General features: G+C 31.8%; 1 protein-coding gene across 9 annotated transcripts in view; it reads left to right on the forward strand.

Moving 5' to 3' along the window:
* LOC119603768 (trafficking kinesin-binding protein milt) overlaps positions 1-17,552 on the forward strand; it is a 39,648-nt gene extending 22,096 nt beyond the window's left edge. For 3 of the 9 annotated variants that reach the window (XM_037955961.1, XM_037955979.1, XM_037955970.1), the window contains 4 exons: positions 13,077-13,355; positions 13,426-15,007; positions 15,081-15,259; positions 15,332-16,884. In XM_037955961.1, coding sequence (XP_037811889.1) covers positions 13,077-13,355; positions 13,426-15,007; positions 15,081-15,259; positions 15,332-16,224 — 2,933 coding nt within the window. In that variant the 3' untranslated portion in view covers positions 16,225-16,884. Of the gene's footprint in view, positions 1-6,089; positions 6,980-8,022; positions 8,436-9,426; positions 9,446-13,076; positions 13,356-13,425; positions 15,008-15,080; positions 15,260-15,331 lie in introns of those variants that run through there. The other 6 variants (XM_037955956.1, XM_037955948.1, XM_037955940.1 and 3 more) reach the window with 5 other exon arrangements.
* Positions 17,553-20,043: the final 2,491 nt, after the last annotated feature.

A 20,043-nucleotide genomic window follows, 5' to 3' on the forward strand; every position in this document is an offset into this window, starting at 1 on the left:
AAATTTTGAAAATTGTGTGAAATTTTTAAATATAACATTTTTGTCCATAGTGTGAATTATGTACCGGTTTGTAACAGATTGAATGCAAACAAAATTAATTCATTCAGAAGGAATTTAACATTCTATATGAATTAATTCATCAGGGAATAACTTCAACTATATCGAAAGCTTTTAGAATTAATTATATAAATTAAATCATAGTGCATGAGTTTAACAAATAGGTAATTCATTAAAATGGCGAAAAACTTACTATTTTAAATTTAGTTTAGTTTGATTTTAAGTTGCTCCCTTAACAGTATGGTAGGAGGAATTATTTGGCTTCGAAATATTCATAACGCCATCACCAATTACGGCTTACGCCTAAAAGAGTCACGTCCAAGAACTGCCTTCTTATAAGAAACTGGAATTTAAAATAAAACTCCCGGACTCCGCTCTTGAGTTTACTGGTCTCCACCAAAATCTTAAAGGTGTTTTGTTTGGTACTCCACCATGTATCAATGAAAATTTACAAACAATTATGTACAGATATCCGACGCCGCGCACTAAACCAATGCGAGAGTGAAACGCAAAACTCTCGAAGGCAGCAAAAGAAGGACAGCCTGATTACCCTTAAACGATAATGGTAATGATGCGCGGTCTTTATCCACCCAGAGCTGAATTACAAATATATTTTAAATTTAATCGAATATTTAAAAAAATTAAATAATTTTCTGTAATGTAATGTACGTCCTTTGTTGATTAACAATCATAATATTTCGTTATAGGCGACATGTATAGCTTCGCAAAAGGGGCATAGTAAGTTCGAAAATATTTCAATACTTTTGTCTAGATTCATAAATATAAATTTAAACCGCGATCCGGCTTGTTTAAATATCGAAGTTTATTAAAGTTATTAAAGTACATTGCAATATACATATATAGGCCTTTTCTTAACTTTCGTTTTTTTTTTTTTTCATTTAATTTTTATGATAGAATTATTCAAGATCCATAATATTATTCAAGATCCTAATGTAGAATATTGATTTTAACAAACATACAAACGAATATCGCTGAAGCGGCTTCGCTATCTAAAAGGACAAAAATTATTTTAAGGAAATTACAAACGGAATGACAAATGTATACATATGTACATATGTATGACTTACTTACGTAAGTGAAACGTACACAAATTAAATCAGCCAAAACTTGAACGGTATAATTAAATCTGCCGAAGTTTTCGATTTCGTCATATTTATAAAATTCTTTAAATTACATTTTTAAATGTTATTGTATTGAATTTTCCCCAGGAGAATTAAAACACGACGTTTCAAGTTTAAAAGTTTATTACGACTAAAAGATTTCACAGTGTTCAAAGAATAAAAATAACCGTTAGATAAAAAAGATAAATAGTGAGAAAGAACATCAAAATAAAAGAGTGAACAAACAATATATCATAGATAAAATATTAGTGTTGTAGAGCAGGGTTGTATTCAAAATTCAATATCGTAACACTCCTCCTCAACACATATATTTTAAATAAAAAATTATAAATAAATTCATAAATTAACAAAGCCTAATGCTTCTACAAATTTGATATGATTATCCTTAGATAAGTTCTTCGTGAATACATCAGAAATATTGGAATTACTATTACAATATTGCAAATCAATTAAACCTTCAGAAAATACATTTCTAATATGATGATACTTTATATCTATATGTTTACTTCTACTATGATAAATAGGGTTCTTAACTAAATGTATAGCACCAAGGTTGTCTCCATATATTAAAATCTTCTCCGGGCAATGGATTTTTACTTCACTCAGGAGTTTCTTCAAAAATACGGCTTCTTTTGCCGCTGATGAAAGCGCCATATATTCAGCCTCTGTGCTACTTAAGGCTACTGTAGCTTGCTTCTTAGATTCCCATGAGAATACACTGCCTGCCAGGATAAAAACATACCCCGTATATGATTTTCGATTTGAAGCATCACCGCCCCAATCAGCATCTGCGTAACATATTACGGGTTGTCCAGTTTTCCGATATCTTAATTCATAGTTTGCGCTCTTGTTCAAATACTTCAAAAGTCTTCTTGCTGCTGCCATGTGCTCATGATGTGGATCCTTATTTCTCTGAGATAATTTACATACCGAATGTAATATGTCAGGACGCGTACAAATTGCCAGGTACATCAGGGAACCAATGAGTGATTGATAGAGTGTTGGGTTGACTTTCTCGCAGTTATCATTTTCACAAATAACTTGGAATTTGGGTTCCAACGGAGTAGACACTGGACGGCACTCTTCCATTTTGTATTCATGTAGAAGTTCTCTAATATATTTGTTCTGATGAATTGTAATTTGTCCAGTAGCGCCATCTCTCTCAATTTCAATGCCAAGGAAATTTTTAGCGGGACCTTTATCAACTACAGATACCTTTTCAGCAATTTGGGATTTTATTTGGTTTAGTTCATTCAAGTCTGAACACGCTATAAGCAAATCATCCACATATACAGCGATCAAATTGATATTACTGCCATTTTCTCTGCGGTATAGGCATGGTTCACTTTCACAGGGGTGGAAACCAATTCCCTTCAATATTTCATCCAATTTCAGGTTCCACTGACGGCCGGATTGCTTGAGTCCGTATAAAGCCTTCTTTAATTTTAAAACTTTTTCGGGAAATCTTTCATCTGTGAAGTGCTCGGGCTGCGCCATATATACTTCATCGGTCAAGTCACTATTTAGATACGCCGTGGATACATCCATTTGATGTAGATGGAGCTCATATTCCGCTGCAAGGGCAATTACCATTCTGATAGTCTCGTATCGTACAACAGGCGAAAAAGTTTCGGTATAGTTTATGCCATATGTTTGTGCATAGCCTTTAGCAACTAATCTGGCCTTAAAACGTTCGATATGGCCCTCCTTGTTCTTCTTTATGGCATAAACCCACTTACATCCTACAACCTTCTGACCATGTGGCAACTCCGATAACTCCCAAGTATCATTGTCAAGAAGAGCTTTATACTCCTCCTGCATCGCACTTAACCAATATGGAGAGTACTCACCCGATAAAGCCTCGTTCACTGTTGCAGGAACTTTAATATTTTCCGCACATATCAAGTTTACCGTATTATACTGTTTTCTTGGTCTTCCTGGTTGACCTGTTCGTACTAACTTCGGTCGTCCTGCTGCTTTCTGGTTTTCAATTTTAGTACGAAATCCAACTAGCTCGGAACCTCTCATTACAGCATCAGGATCTGGATAATCTTCCTCGGCTGACTCGAATTCACTGTCTTCTTGATTCTGATCTTCTCGAATAATATTCTCGACAATCGGCTCCATTAGTATGGTGAAAATATTGTCATCGGATTTACTTAGTTGTTCAGGTTCATATTCTTTTACAAAATCATTTTCAATAAAGTAAACATCTCGGCTTATGATTATCTTTCCTGTAGCTTTTTCAAATAGGCGATACGCCTTCGAAGTTTCGGAATAACCAACCATGATGTATTGCTTTCCTTTTGGACGGAACTTGTGATGATGTGTTTTATCCAATGCAATAGCCAAGGAACCAAAAACCTTTAGATGGCGGACGCTCGGCTTCTTATTGCACCAAACTTCATATGGCGTGCAGTTGTTTAATGCTTTTGTCGGCGATCGATTTCTTAAATAAGCGGCAGTGTTCACAGCTTCTGCCCACAATGACTCATCAACACCAGAATATACAAGCATCGCTCTGGCCATTTCAACCAATGTCCTATTAAAACGTTCAGCTACCCCGTTCTGTTGTGGTGTATGAGGTACTGTCAGTTGCCGCTTAATACCATTTAATTTCAAAAACTCATCAAAAACTTTATTAACAAACTCAGTACCATTATCAGATCTAAGCATTTTTATTCTCCTTCCTGTCTGACATTCAACCATCGCTTTAAATTCTTTAAATGTTTCAAATGTCTGGCTTTTGTTCTTCAAAAAGTAAACAAATACATACCGAGAATAATCGTCGATAAACGTCAATATGTAGCGAGCACCACCGGAAGAATTTACATTTACCGGACCACAAATGTCCGTATGAATTATCTCCAGTAATTCCGTTGCCCTGTTCTCAGAACTGGAGAATGGTTTTGTTGTGCATTTGCTCTTCAAACAAGTAGTACAATTAATTTCATTAGGAAATTGTATATTCAGGCCATTCACTAATTTTTTTCGCGATAGTTCACTTAGGCCTGCCACATTTAAATGCCCGTAGCGGTTGTGCCATTTCATAACCTCATCAATATTCGCCGTCGTCATGAACAAAGTGTTCTTCTTTGCTGTATATAAAAACAAATCTCCTAACTTTTCTGCACATAAAATTGTTTTTCCGTTTTCATCCATTATCTTGGCCTCTCTGCTGTTAAATTTCACAACGTCTTTTACTGCTATTCTGCCCACAGAAATAAAATTACACTGCAGATTTGGTATAAACAACACATCATTTAAAACAATGTTACATTCGTTAATACGAACTGTACCTCTGCCCTCTGCTTTAATTTCACTTTGGTCAGCAAGTGTGATCAATTCTACATGCGCTACAAATGTTTCAAAAAAACTTCGGTTACAGCATAGATGAGACGTCGCACCACTGTCTAAACACCAAACATCTTTATTCAATACATTGTTGTCGTTAGTGGCTGCAAATACTGAGTATGCGTGTGTGTCTTTTCTTTCTTGTTGAACTGTTCTGTTGCTTGTTTCTGGTTTACCGTTTCTGCACTGCGCTGCGTAGTGGCCTCTGCGACCGCATTTAAAACAGTTGAAATTTTGTTTCTGCTTACCGGCTTGACGATTGTTTTTTTCATTCCTGTTGTTATTCACGTTGATTCTGTTGCTACTTACGTTGTTGTTGTTGTTAATCTTATTGTTGTTTGACTGAGACATAAAAACTTGTGCGCCTCCATGTTGTGTAATTTGTTCACCAGCTTTTCTTCTTTCACCCTCTTCTGTTAATTTCAATTTCAATGCACTCAGCTTTGGCAGCTCATCCCTTGTTTCCAAAGCGATGACGAAATTCTCATACGATGTGGGCAAACTTGCCAGGAGCATAATGGCAAATAACTCATCCTGAAGCTCTATTCCAGTTTCGGCTAGCTTCTCCACAATTGACGAAAAATTACAAACATATTGTTGAACACAGTCTGATTCACTCATTCTCATATTGAGAAGTTGTTTAAAAAGAGTAACTTTTCTTACTGGTCCTTTAGGTCTATGTATATCACGTAATGTGTTCCAGGCTGCACACGCTGATGAACAACTTTTAATATAGGAAATTTGCATGGGTGTAACACTCAAAATTATAGTTGATGTGGCCTTTTCATCCCTTTTCGTCCATGCTGCTATTTGGTCTTGTGCCGTCGGTTTATCATCACTAATGGTGGACCACAAATCTTGATGTATCAAAACAGCCTTTATTTGCAAGCTCCATGAGTCGTAATTCGTCTCATCTAGTTTCTCAATATTGTACATTGAGACACTCATTTTGATACACGTCCTTTCACTTTGCTATAATTTTAATTTTCTTTTTCTTTAAATATTCCAATATTCACTCGAGCGCTCCTGGGCCCATAACCTATTGAATTTTCCCCAGGAGAATTAAAACACGACGTTTCAAGTTTAAAAGTTTATTACGACTAAAAGATTTCACAGTGTTCAAAGAATAAAAATAACCGTTAGATAAAAAAGATAAATAGTGAGAAAGAACATCAAAATAAAAGAGTGAACAAACAATATATCATAGATAAAATATTAGTGTTGTAGAGCAGGGTTGTATTCAAAATTCAATATCGTAACATATTGAGACGCATGTTTTATGAAAATTAATAACTTATCTAAAAATAAACAATGACTTGAGTAATTCCATCTTCGAGTTTATTAATTCAATATTTTTCATAAAACCTTTTAGAACTTTTTCTTTAATTACAAAAGTGGAATTTATTACAAACGCATACATATGTATAAATTTAATCTTCATTTTTAATTATTATTAAGATTGGAAATAATAAATTTAATTAAAAAGAATATTTTCAATTGGAACAGTTTAAAAATATTTTGATATTGCTTTTATAGCAAATTAAAGTTTATATTAATTAGTATGTTCTAAATAAAAACAAAATATTTAATTTAAAATGTATGAGAAATGGCTGCAAGAGAAACGGAACTAAAGCCATTTGATGAAAATCCTAATATAAATAAAATTAAATACGGAGATGCTGACCTTTGTTCAAAACGTCGAAAACTACATAAAATTAACGAGCAAGAAGAAGAAGATGACGAAGACGAGGAAAATTTAAATGCGTCAATATGTCCTGTTGATGAGACTTACTTGAAGTTTGAAAGAAACGTAAACAAAAATTGTTTTCAAAGTTCATTCGTTGATATTGAAGAGGATTTAAATCATAAACCTAAAAATAATTATACTTCACATACATTAACATCCCAAAATTTTGAGTCAAGTGCCAAAAATAACCTCATAATTACCGATAAGCCATCAGTATCTAGTAAAGGATTCGAAAATACTTTCAAGTTACTACAGAATCAAGTAAAAACGAATACTCAGAAAACAATTGACTTAATCAAAACAATAAATCCGAATAATGAGTTTCCATCAACATCAGGATCAAACATGTACGTTGTAAGAGAGGAAGAACCAACATGCTTCGAACTTGAATTAGAAGCCATGCAACGTATTCAAGTTTACGTTAAAGATTTAGAACACGTAAATCATGTAGAAAAAAGAAAGAGTGGATACTTATCAACGCCATTATTGGAGTTACTTTACAATTTTGTGTCTAGGGGGCTTTCACAAGATTTTCTTAATGACACTGAACACTCATTTCAAGTAAACACTTCATATAATGATACTGAGTACAATTCAAACTTAATGTATCATGTGGGAAAAAACTCTAACGGTGCAAAATGTTTAAAAATTGTGCGCAATTTACTTAAACACGATCAAGGTATATTTCAAATTCAATTAATATTTTAGTCGCTTAATTCTTTGAATTATTTATGTAATATTGTCGTAAAATACCAGGAATAATATTTCTTAATTTAACATACTAACCCCCTCATCTTATAAAACGAAACATTCGTTAACGTAAAAAGTTTGTATGAATAATACTGGAAAGTTTTTGAAAATTTAAATTTATTTCCATACAAATTTTTTTGAACGTTTGTCGTTTCGTTTTATAAAATGAGACCCTAAATTTTTCTAACATCATACAATATAAAAAAATGGATTTTACTAGTGTACTGTCAGCTTATTTATTAAATGCCTTATTAAATAATAATCAAAACAAATTTTCTATGGAAATTATGTTTCACAAGTCTTTTATAGAATCAAAACTTTATTACGAATATGGGTGTTATTGTTTAGACCATATTCTAAAAACTGCACGAAAAAAGTCTGATAGATTTCCACCTAAGGAGCGCACAACAAGCCCGATAGCGGCCTTGGTGTATTTCTTCAGATTTGGTGTATACACATCCTCCTTTCAAACTAACTAACTAATATTATAGCGTTATCGGTAGTAACCTTTTTAGCAATCATCCATTTTTAATGTACATATATTTCCTTTTTGGAATTTTTAATAGAATAGCGCTAAAGGCATTTTAGCGATAAAATAATTAGACATACAAATTCCGGTATTGACATTTTATTCACTTATTTCAATTTTATTATTTTGCTGGGAATTTTTTTGTACTATTTGTATACGAGGCAGAAGAAATAACATTTACCAACACTGCTAATATACAAATAAATACAACTCTGTCGTGTATATATTGTATAATGGATGAATGTATCTATGTATCTATACAAGTGAATTTGTGGATTCAGTGCGTGTGTATAAGTGTGGATTTTAAAAATTGTTATAAAAATGTGCAAAACGAGATTCGTTCGTGTGTGGTTATTAAATGTATTGTTAAACAATCTTATAGATTGATTTTAATATATATTTGTCTGTGTTATATGATAAATAAATCTATTATAATTTCTCTTGCTAATAAATACAATTGATATAAAAATAACACAAACAGTTTATAATTGTGTAAATTCTTAATACTTATATTCTGTTAATCTACAAACTGAAAAATAAATAAACAAATGTGTACGCCATTTTGCCGTCCCTCATCTGGAGATTTATATATAAGTTGCTAATAAACATCACGAGCCTCTTGGTCGCATAAATTATTATATTTTACTACGTTTTTTTTTTCTATTGTCTTAAAGTTAATCTTTCTACCTAATAGAATATTTCCAGCAGGTTTAAAGGTTGTTTGTATTTATATTGGTATTTTTCTTCGTGATACATACATATACGTACATTTGTATATACATAGGTAGAAGGAAAAAATAAATCTACATACATACATGTTAAACGAGAATTGCAGTCGGATACCATCCTTTAAAATGTGAGTTTGTATATTTAAACAAAGTTGTTAATTACAAATATTTATGGTTTATTTACAAATGTCTCCAAAGAAGTGAAGTCGTCGTGGTCAATAATATTTACATATGTACATTCTTTGATTGTATAATTTCATTAATTTAATTTATGGATAAAAATGTACATACATACATATGTACATAGTTTGTTTGGTGCAAAAAAAGTGAAAAGGGTGTATTTTGCATTTTAAAAATCTTAAATGCGCAAACTCACCAATAAAGCTACAATAAAAACAGCGATGGTTGAAAAAAAAAATAAAATAAATTTCTATTGTAAAAATATTTAAAAAAAAATTAATTTTAATTTTTTTCTGAGACAAAAAACTTGAGTCTAAGATTGTGCTAGTGATGTGTCATCAAATTTATAAATAATAAAAGTAATTAACTACTAAATTTAATTCCATTAAAATTGTTGTGTGAATTAGCTTAAACAAATTTTGGTTAACTCTTTACAAATATAACAAAAACTTACTTTAAAGAGCAAATAACGTGCCATGAATTGCATAATACACCATATACCAAACAAACACCAGACACAAATATCCTTTAATTAAAGATTTGTTGCTGAGATTATAGCTTCCGTTTTGGTCGTATGAGTGTTAACAAAAAAACATTCATATGGATGGACCAATAAAGGATGAATATGCAGATACTGTTGCAGAACCACTTGCTAAGGCAACTACATCACTAAATGTCTGTAATACCACAGGAGCTAGCTCAAAAAAGTTTGAAAATATTTCGATAGAAAAAAGTTTATCTGTTATGGAACAAGAAGAAACAACTTTGGAAGATTGGGAGATCTTTAGTAGCGAAACAAACCAGCTGGAATATGATGAAGAAGAGTTATGTTATTCGACGTTCTCAAGTAGCACTAGTGAGCATAATTTCGTATCTAATGAAAACGGGTTTATGAATACAAATACTAGTTTGAATTCAAATCAAACTTTAATTGGGGACGAACAGTTGCTTATCGAAGGTAGCAAAATGTGTTTATATCTGTATATACTTATCAATGCTTGTACATATTAAGAATAATATCAATTAATTACAACTTTGTTACTATAAATATTAGCAAAGTTCAGTATTTACCTGTAATCAAGAGCTATTAAAATACTGCAATTGCAAAAATTTACAAATACCTATGTACATATGACTTAATATTTGCACAAAAATGTATCCTTTTTGTGTTTAAAAACCAAGCGGAGAAAGGATTCAGACAAAAGGCATTATTTTTCAGACACGAGTACACCCTAAAGCATTGCAAAATCATTTGAATTTTCAACGGCGTGTCATTGTGAGCAAAAGTCTTGACTACTCGCTTCAATGCGGACTGATAAATCGACTTCCATTAATCTTATGCAAGGAGACAAAGGAAATTCTATTAAATGACATAGAAACTAAAGCCTAGGTCGGCTAAAGCAAGCCTTTAGAGAGAATTATTTTTTTTTATTAATTACTAGAGGAAATATTTTTAATAAATTCAACTTAAATACTGACGCATGTATTTTTGTATATAATATTTGCTTATTTGTTGTTTTTGACTTATTGAATAATAGTATTCAAATCATAAAAATGTACTTTACGCAAATTTTATTATTTTTTTACATATTTTGTAAAAGACTACATTTTTTAGAAGATTTTGATAATATATCTCTGTTTTCATTATAAAATAAATCAAAATAAATTGTATTATAGATACATATGTATATTAGAGTGCTCCAAAAAAACGAAGTTGCGAAAACTTTAAAAGTTATTGCAAATTCCCCAGGCCATTAACGTGTCCCACAGCACATGAATTCGAAATGTGACAAAAACATTTTGTTACATAAAATATATCTATAATTACTCGAATATTAGTTTTTGCCTTATAAGATAACGCAAACTTCTTCTCAGCTATGGACAAAAAAGTTTGATTTTTTCAACGGCCGTTTCAAATCTTCAATTTCAGTTTTTTTGAATATTTGTTAAACAAATTTCAAAATTTTTAGAAGATCTCATGGTGATTTATGGTCAATGAGATCAATATTTCTCACAGTTTAGCTGTACCTGCGATTTGAACTCGGTGGATTTCGGGAAAATCGCATTTTTTTGTAATATTTTAGAGAATACGTATTAATTCTTTACTGAAGCATATTTTAAATAAAGTATTATCAGAGTATTATAGTCTAAATAATACAAAATATATATCCGAAGTTTTATTAAAATCGGACATTCTTAACCCATAAACTGTAGAGTTCAAATGTCAAATTTTGCAATATTTGGAAATTCTTAGTGTACCATATCGAAATATTTGTTTGTCGGCCATCTTTACCAAAAATGACTGGAATTTATCGTATATAGTCCGATATTTCAAATAGAGTGAAAAAATGGTAGATTAACCCTTTAAGGCACTTGGGAATAATTTAACACCAAAGTTCAAAAATTCGAAAAAACACTCTCTATTTGAATAATGCTCTATATAATTAAAGGAATAACAGAAATAAAACAAAAAATTCTACATTAAGTATAAAAACTTATGAATTAACCCTTTTTGTCCATATAAAGTTTGTATTTTTAGACATATTACATTGAAAATCGACCATAAAAAAGGATTACGTAAATTATCAGTTTTAAAAACAAAATTTTTCTTTTAAAAATGTGCACCTCAAGTTTACTCCATAGTCAAAAAGGGTTAAAGTATAATTTTTTATACTTAATATAGAATTTTTTGTCCTCCATACAAGCTTGAATCACTCTAATGTATATAGACCATGATTTAAAAATATATTTATACCATGCTACAAACCATGATAAAAATATGAATGTAGTGTCATTTCTCTCTCTCAAAAATGTTTTTGAAGTTTTGATGTTTGTATTTTGTAAACAAATAGAAAAATCCTTGCCATAGTATATGAAAAATGGGAAACTAGTTTTAAAGAAATTTGTGTAGTGTATGTGGAATTTATGTTAATGATTTCTAAAATATTTTAAGTCCACCTATAACCGTTGTTGAGCTGGCCCGATTAAGTTAGTTAGTCAGTTTGAAAGGAGGATGTATGTTTCATCAAACCTGAAGAAATACACCTAGGTTTACACCGGATCTGTTGTGCTCTCCTTTATTAGAGTCTCTGGTGGAAATCGAACCCACGACTTCCGGTCTAACAGACTAGAATACTAACAACTAACCCACCGGAGGCACACAGATTTAAAAAAAGGATTATAAAAAAATATGTACATACATATACGTAGATGGATCAAACTGAAGATAAATATATATTTCTTTAAGTTTAAAAGTATTTCATACACAAAATGGACATGTGGTATACGGTTTACATAAAAAAAATGAACATATAAAGTGAAGGCGAGCAACAAGAAATTCCACTTAGCATTCTTGTCCAACCCCTAATAACGGTGTCAATATTAGAAAAAGGAGTTTGAAGCAAAGTAGCCAAAGATTTCATGACAGCGTTATTTTGCACTTGAAGAAAACCGCGTATTCTTGGACCGAATGGACAGCTAATTCTGGTTCATTCTGCCTACATATATACCTACATATACGTTGGAAGATAAATTTTTGATGTAAGAAGATATAAACTCCAATTTATTATTATATATGTATGTATACCGTTTTTATTGGTTCATCCTGTTAATCCATGCCGCAACATGGGAAGCAACAGACAATGCATTCGGAGGCGCCTAGTGTCCATCAATTTGATAATGGGCTTAACAGCTTGAAAAATAAACAAAAATAAATGGGATTTTCAAAATAAATGTGGTAGCTCGATTTATTAAAATACCAGCAAACGTCAGAATGTTACTATGGCGACAAAAAGAGAGAATGACACTACCTTGATATTTCTATCATGCTACAAACTGTAAAATATTAGGCATTTAAAAATGTCCAAAAGCTCAATACATTTTAAACTACAAAATATTTTAAGGGTTTAGATTGCAATATATTTTAAATAATACTCTGTATTAATACAAAATCATATAATGTAAAATACCTTTTAAGCAATACATTATATTGACTTTCGATTTTTTCATATAAATTTTTAAACATTTATGCAAATGTTTATCTGTTGAACATAAACTCGTTTCAGCAGTTTTTGTTCCAAAACGACATTTAAAAGTTGTCTTTCAGCTTTAAACTAAAAACTAGTTAAGTAGGAATTTTCCAAGAAAAATGATTTCAAAACTGTTAACACGACCAATACTGATTGCATCTTAATTATTTTTTGAGCGAGCGACTTCACAGTAACCTTTTTGAAATATTTCAATATAAAATACATGTTATGGAAATCGATATATATTTTTTCTATTTATTTAACAATATTCAATAACCTAGCCTATAGGCCATAAGCGGTTACAAATTTCTACTTTACATATTTCAAGTATATTTTTGAACCAGAGACTTATTTTTTTATATAAAAAGTGTACCTGTATACAAAAAAGTATGAAATAAGAATTTTTTTGACTTCCATCATGACTGATCAATTGTATGACAACCCTTAAAGTTCTAATTTGTTAACATAACCAATATAATATATACTTTTTATGATATGCTACTGCGCATAATCCCCAATGTAAACAAACAAATACCAATTTGTTTCTAATTTTTATTTTAGTTCTATGTGGTAACCGTGTAAGCCAAATGACGAGGGCATATGACGATATAGAGGCCGTCACTCGCCTTCTCGAAGAGAAGGAGAAAGACTTGGAGCTGACGGTGCAAATAGGTAAAGAGCTATTAACACAAAATAACTTACTAGAGAATAGATTAGCAGAATTAGAAGCCGACTTAAAATCAGCAAATGAGGATCGCGCTCAACTTGTACATGAGTTGCACAAGAAAAATGAACTTATTTCTGTCCTCACAAATGACGGAGAAGATACCAGTGATAATGGTAAGATTATTTTATATTAAAATGTAAAAAAAAATTAAAGACTTATGTGGTAAATGTTTCATTTTTCTAGATACGCCAACATATTCTAAATCAATTACATTAGATTTACTACAAAAGAAAATTATAACGTTACAAGATGAAAATAAATCTCTCAAAATAGAGGCATCCCAGTTGGCTTGTCAAACAGATGAGGTGGAAGCACACGAACGACAACTAATGGACGATATTTCGTCACAACTAAATGATGCAAACAAACAATTTGAGGGTCTTAGTTTGGAATTAGAACGTCAGCGGGAAGAGAATCGACTTCAGCATGAACAAATTGTAAGTTTAACTGCACGATTGTCCGAAGCTGAAATGAGGCTACATCAGCTAACCCACGACAATGATGAACATATTACATTATTGAACATCACAAAAGAAAATCAAAATTCGCTGGCATTAGAGTTAGTAGAATTTAAGCAACGATACCAAGAAGTGTTGGCTCTATTGCAGGAAACCCAAGAACAACTACGGAAACAACGAAAGAAGACACTTCCTCAAGCGCGTAGTTCATTCATGTCTACACTTGGTGGTTTGCAGCCAGACTCTTTACAATCTGAATTGATGGAATCTTCACTATACTCTGAGAACAGTATTGACTCTGGCATTTCGGGTGATAATCAACGTATCAACGATCGAATAGGGCGATTGATGTCACAACTTCCAGGCGTTAGTAACTGCGGCAACAGTTCCATGAATTCTAGTGGTATTTGCGCTTTTAGTGGAGGATCTTTACCTCCTTACAAACGAGTATTCGATACAGTACGTTGTGCAACGAAAAGCGGCAATTTCGCCGACAGTGAAATTACTTCAATGACTCACCTTGGCGCCATGTCAATGAGTAGTGCATCTGGACCGCGCATGTCTGCAATGCCATTCGTGGGCGGTGTAAATCAAAATAATACTTCATTTTGTCGTGATGGTGGCATGTCTTTGGGTATGGGTGTAAAGACATTATCATGCGAAAGCATTAATTCTCAGTCAGATGACTGTTATCCAACCCAACCTTCGGGTGTACCAGGGGCACCAGGTGCAAAAGAACTTGAAGCTGCTTTAAAAAGACTTACACCAGCAGAAGTTCTGGCAAGAAGAGCTATGTTATCTTACGCACCAGCTGGAACTTATTCATATGATGATCAACAACCCCCGGCTGCTCTTCCACTGGGAGTACGAACACCTGATAGCATTATGTCGACCGGGTCGTCCGGAATTTCTTCATCGACTAACATGTCATCATCGATGCATCAATGGCGTCTTCCTGAGAAATTACAAATTGTCAAACCGATTGAAGGTTCTCAGACATTGCACCATTGGACGCGTCTTGCTACACCTACTCTAAGTGGTCTGTTAGAAGAACGACCTGGAGTTACAATAAGGGGTGGTCGGGGTCTTGATGATTTAGGTATGCAAGTTTACACACTCTCAGATGTTGAAGAGGATGTCAGTGATGAATTGCCTGGCAAACAATTTGAATTCTCCGGTTGTACTTATACCTATACCACCAGCACTGTCATGCACCCAGATGATGGCCTCATAACCGATTTATCTTTCCTTTCGCAGTCCCAGATGTCCTCTCGAATGGCTTCAACGTCGACTTCACGCCAACCAAGGTAAATATGTTTGTATGTTTTGAAATCAAATTTATTATATTAATATGGGTACACTTATGATTTCGAACTAAAGCTGTCCCCCAACACCTCGAGCTGGTTTATCGCGCAAAAATTCGTGTTCCACATTTTCCGTTAACTTGGGCTTAGCTTCCATGTTGAACGAACGAGGTATTAAAGCTGTGACTCCAAGCGCCTTAAATACACCAGCAGGTCCGAACTTTTCTCCCACAGTCACGCCGTGCAACAGTCCAGGTTGGTCTAAGTTAATAACTTATTATTAATTTGATTATTTACATTATCTCTTTTTCATTTATTATAATTTAGAGGGATCTCCTACGCGTTCAATGTCGCCAGAACCATTATTCGGTTTGCTTTCCTCTGGAGCTGATTTAATTAGACGCAAACTTGTTGGTGGTGATATTGAAAGACCAAATCGAAATCAACAACACCAAAAACAGCAGAAAATAATGCTAACACGTCTTGAACGACGTGCTCTAAGATCATTGCGGCTGGTGGAGAAAGTCGAAAGTATTGGTTTAGAAAACATTATTACCACACAACCAAATGCAATGTCACAGCTAGCAAGTGGAATTGCTAATCGAAGCGCCAGTCCAATGGCTCAATTAACCAGCCTCAAAAATATTCACACGAATTCTAATAATGTTGTAAGTGACTTGCACTTTGATCGCAACCAGATAAAAGACGTACTTCAGAAAGGACTTAATCCTAAGGAGCTACAAAAACCAACATCATCTAAATCATCAGCTGCTGGAGTATCAAGAACATCGGATCAATGCGAAAACAAAAAAACAAGCCATACTGATACTAAGCAGCACCAAAAGATGCACAAATTAGAAGATGACGCACAAAGCAAGGCTGGAAGCAATATTTCTGATTTGGAAAATTCTAGTGTTCGAGTTAAGCAAATGCTGCGACAGAAATCGCGACGAAACCTAAAAAATGGCCAAAGACCCGATTTAGGTACTATTGGTGGTCGAGTGCGCACAGATTTAGGTCGAGTTTCACCAAAGCAAAACGACCAACCGTCAAGCACTCACAATAAGTCATCTGCTGTAGCATCTGGAAGTAGTTCCAAACACATCTCTACTAACGGTAAAGACCATGATACCAAAGAACAACAGCAACAAAGCATTACGCAATCGTTCGTCGGAACCGTAAGCTCTTTACTGTTTGGTCGGAAGGGTGGTTGGCTGTAAACTAACTAGATGGTTTAGACTCAAAATTGTGTCTTTTTCTGGTGATAGTACTGATATTTCTCACCTTGGAAGCAAAACATAAACCCTTTTTAGATAACCAATTTCATAAACTATTTTAAACAACACTATGCTATATATTCATTCTACCCAGCAACCGTAGTGCACTTAATTCCGGTGCATTTATTCATATAAGCATTTTCTTTGTTTGCAATAATAATATAAAAATACGTACAGAGCAAGACTTGAACGTTTGAAGGTCAACATTTTCTTATATATAAAAGCTGAAAGAACTTCTTCAAGAATCGTAAAATCTTTTTTAATTAATTAGAGACGACCAGGTCAAGTGCTTTATGTAAAAACGAAGTTTTACGATGCTGCCTAAATGCAATCAAAAACAATATGACTTTTTACTTACCTATACAATACATATTATATGTATGTATATGATATATTTTTAATTCTATATACTTCTTTTCACTTGAATAATGTACATTGCAAAGTGTATTTTAATTTGTTTGATCAAAGGCGGTCGGAATGAGTGTTTAAGCGGGAATGATCAGAAGATTTGTAATTTCTTTTTAACAATATGTATATTTTTCTTTTGTTTTTAATATTAAAAATATAAAACAATGGGTGTTTGCTCTGATGTATTATACGATATCAATGTATCTTTAAATGAGTTAGTACCAGCGTAAGTGGCTTTAAAAGCGATAGGAAATAATCCCATATTTATAAAAAGAGTGGTGCTGAAATTCTCTTCAATAAGGATTTTCTCATCTGTAAAAGCCTTTAATCGAGAAACAATATATAACATATTTATAAACATGTAGCATTATACTTTGCTTGTAACTATTTTTTTAATTTATTTTTTGTTTAGTTTTAAATTTTGACCTTATAGGCGCCATTAGACGATATAACATATCTGACGATATTCTTCTCGATAAATATTATATATATTATGGCTTAATAACAAATATTTACAGAAAATAAAAAAGTCATAATTTTTTGTTTGGCATCGTCAATATAATATGAAAACCTTTAGTTAGTATTTGTAAATGTTTACATAAATTGTCAAAAAATAAGAAGGTAAAAAAAATAAAAACGGCAATTATTCTAAACTATCTGAACGTATACGTTTTAAAGATACGATCAGATAGTTAATCGTCAAGCATATCGCCTGATATATGTATGTTTATAATGGCTCCTTACTGTGCTATTTTTAATTTTATTTCTAGTCTTCAGTTATATTGTGCTTATAATTTGGCTTTGTTACTATATTTTTTTTTATTTTTAGTATGAACATTAAAAAACACACTATAAACACTAAACATTTTAATTGAATTTATTTTAACAAAAAACATTATTCTGACATAATATTATTAAGTTTGTGTCAAGTATTTTTAATGAAAATCGCTTTAACGATGTTATCTGTATCATTCCTTATCATAAAAGCAATTAGGGTACTTGTAACTCATAACTGCGATACGAACATGTATTTATGTAATGAAAGTGTACTTACCATCATCTTGATTTGCAAATGTATTGCAAATCATAATTTAGCATTGGAACACAGTAGTGCAATTCAAAACAATTCCATATATGTACATACATATGTATATGTACATATATTCATTTTTATAATGCGAACCGAAAACATATTCGCATAATTTAAAAGATTCAAGAGTTTGGTAAGCATTTTATGGTTAGGAATGTTTACAATATTTCATAATTATATATTACAACTAGATAATCAGTATGCGGCCTTCGTTAAAAGCACTTTCAGACGGTTTTCTCATCTGTAAAATAAAAATTCTTGTGTTAAAATTTTAAGTCAATTTTGTGCATATGGTTGCAAAAATCTGATTTGTAGCTAAATTTACACAGCTAAAACGAATGTTACACTGAAACAATTACTCTAATCCCAGTATAAAAAGGTCATGCACAGTAAGAATTTGAAATTATAACGAAATAAAAACAGAATTACTTTTACTGATGGGAACGCCTTACAAAAAGCTATGACATCCCAAATGAAAACAAATGTGTAGTTTATCATGCATAATTACTTTGAGTGATAAAAATATTCAGAATAAAAAATAATTACTTTTAAAGCGGTAGAATAACATTTATTTTCATACAACAATACAATATTATATAGTTAAATTCTATTCAATATACATAAATTAGTTCAACTTATTGTTTTTTTTTTTTCTTTATTTTTTATAATATTTTTATTTTGCTTTTAGAAATGAGTAAAAACAAAAATGTAAAAATTAGTAAATAATTCTCATTGAGTGAAAAATACGACTCAATAAGATGTTAAAAATATAATATTAATTTTTATGCAATAAAAATATTGTTAAACCTAATTTTTCCGTTTATTATTTCACATATAACATTTTTAAAATTTTGCAGAAGGAAAAAACTATTTAAATTGAAAAGTTTGTTTCTATCAAATATAATTCTAAATATTCACCCATATTCTGTAACTCAATTCGAATCAAAATTTTCTCCGTTCGCCAACTTTGGTATTTTGCATTTCGATTCGAAGCTCCGTCGCTAAAATAACTACTTACAAAAACGTAGTTACGATCGTAATACAGAATACACACAATCGTAAAGCATTGAAATAAAATGGAATTGCTTATTCTTTTTCCTACCATTCCGTTTTTTGTTGTAATACCAATTTTCGATCGTGGCGTAACCAAATGCGGAAACGTAATCGAAATACAGAATAGGGGTGATTATATATTTAATATTTTAGAAAACTCAAAAAGTTCCTGTTAAAGAACCAAAAAGTCCTCTTTTTAAGGTTCTCATTTACTCCTGGGCCTACATGCTTAATTTCATGTTCCTAAGTTCAATATTACAAAAAACTTAAAAAGTACCAGTTAAATAACTAAAAAGTACCAAAAAGTCAAATTTTATAGGTTCTCATTTACTCCGGGCTTAATTTCATATTCCTAAGTTCAATATATTATAATAAGCTCAAAAAGTACCAGTTAAAAAATGTATAAAAAGTCCCTTTTTAAAGGTTCTCATTTACTTCTGGTTTTACATGCCTAATTTCATGTTTCTAGGTTCAATTTTATAAAAAAAATCAAAAAGTATCATTTCAGTATATATATGGTTTAATGATGTTAACAAAATTTATGAAAATTTTACTTGTATTAATGTAATTACTTTTTAATAAAATATTTTTTACACAATAACTTGGAAAAAATCTACTTTTAGTTCCGAAATCTTGAAATTTGGGCCGATTGGCTCCGGAATTAATTAGTAGAACAGTTTTTTTCTCAATTCTACGATTTTTTTCCACTTTAGACCCCGGATTTTGGATCTGGTGGTCATTGAACCCTCCAAATGATGCATTGGAAATAGAATTTTTAAGTTTTAAAAAGAGTTGTTATTTCGAAATTAATGTTATATGCATGGATTTGGCCATTTTGAACACAGTACGTTCTTAAAAAACCGAAATTTAACTCCGATTTCTTAAGACTTACAACATAAACTTTAAAATTTGGATAATTATATATATATTTCCTTTAATTTAAACAGGTTTTCCAAATAGTCCGATTTCCAAAGCATACGATAATGCTACCAATCATATCTTGATATACTCGATACAATAACCATGTTTTATGGATCGGACATTTTATCCGATATGTAGTGTAAGTTATTGACATGATCACCATTTGACGATTATTGGTAGCATTTAGGAGTGTGTAATGGATGATTGGAACCAAAAAACTTGTTTTAATTAATGGATACTTGTACAAATATTATTAATATCGCATTTTAAGATATAAATTTTAGGAAATC

The sequence above is a fragment of the Lucilia sericata genome, unplaced genomic scaffold, assembly GCF_015586225.1.
Source record: "Lucilia sericata isolate MDLA Ls3-8-SP2 unplaced genomic scaffold, ASM1558622v1 Contig000010F_arrow, whole genome shotgun sequence".
Classification (NCBI taxonomy): domain Eukaryota; kingdom Metazoa; phylum Arthropoda; class Insecta; order Diptera; family Calliphoridae; genus Lucilia; species Lucilia sericata.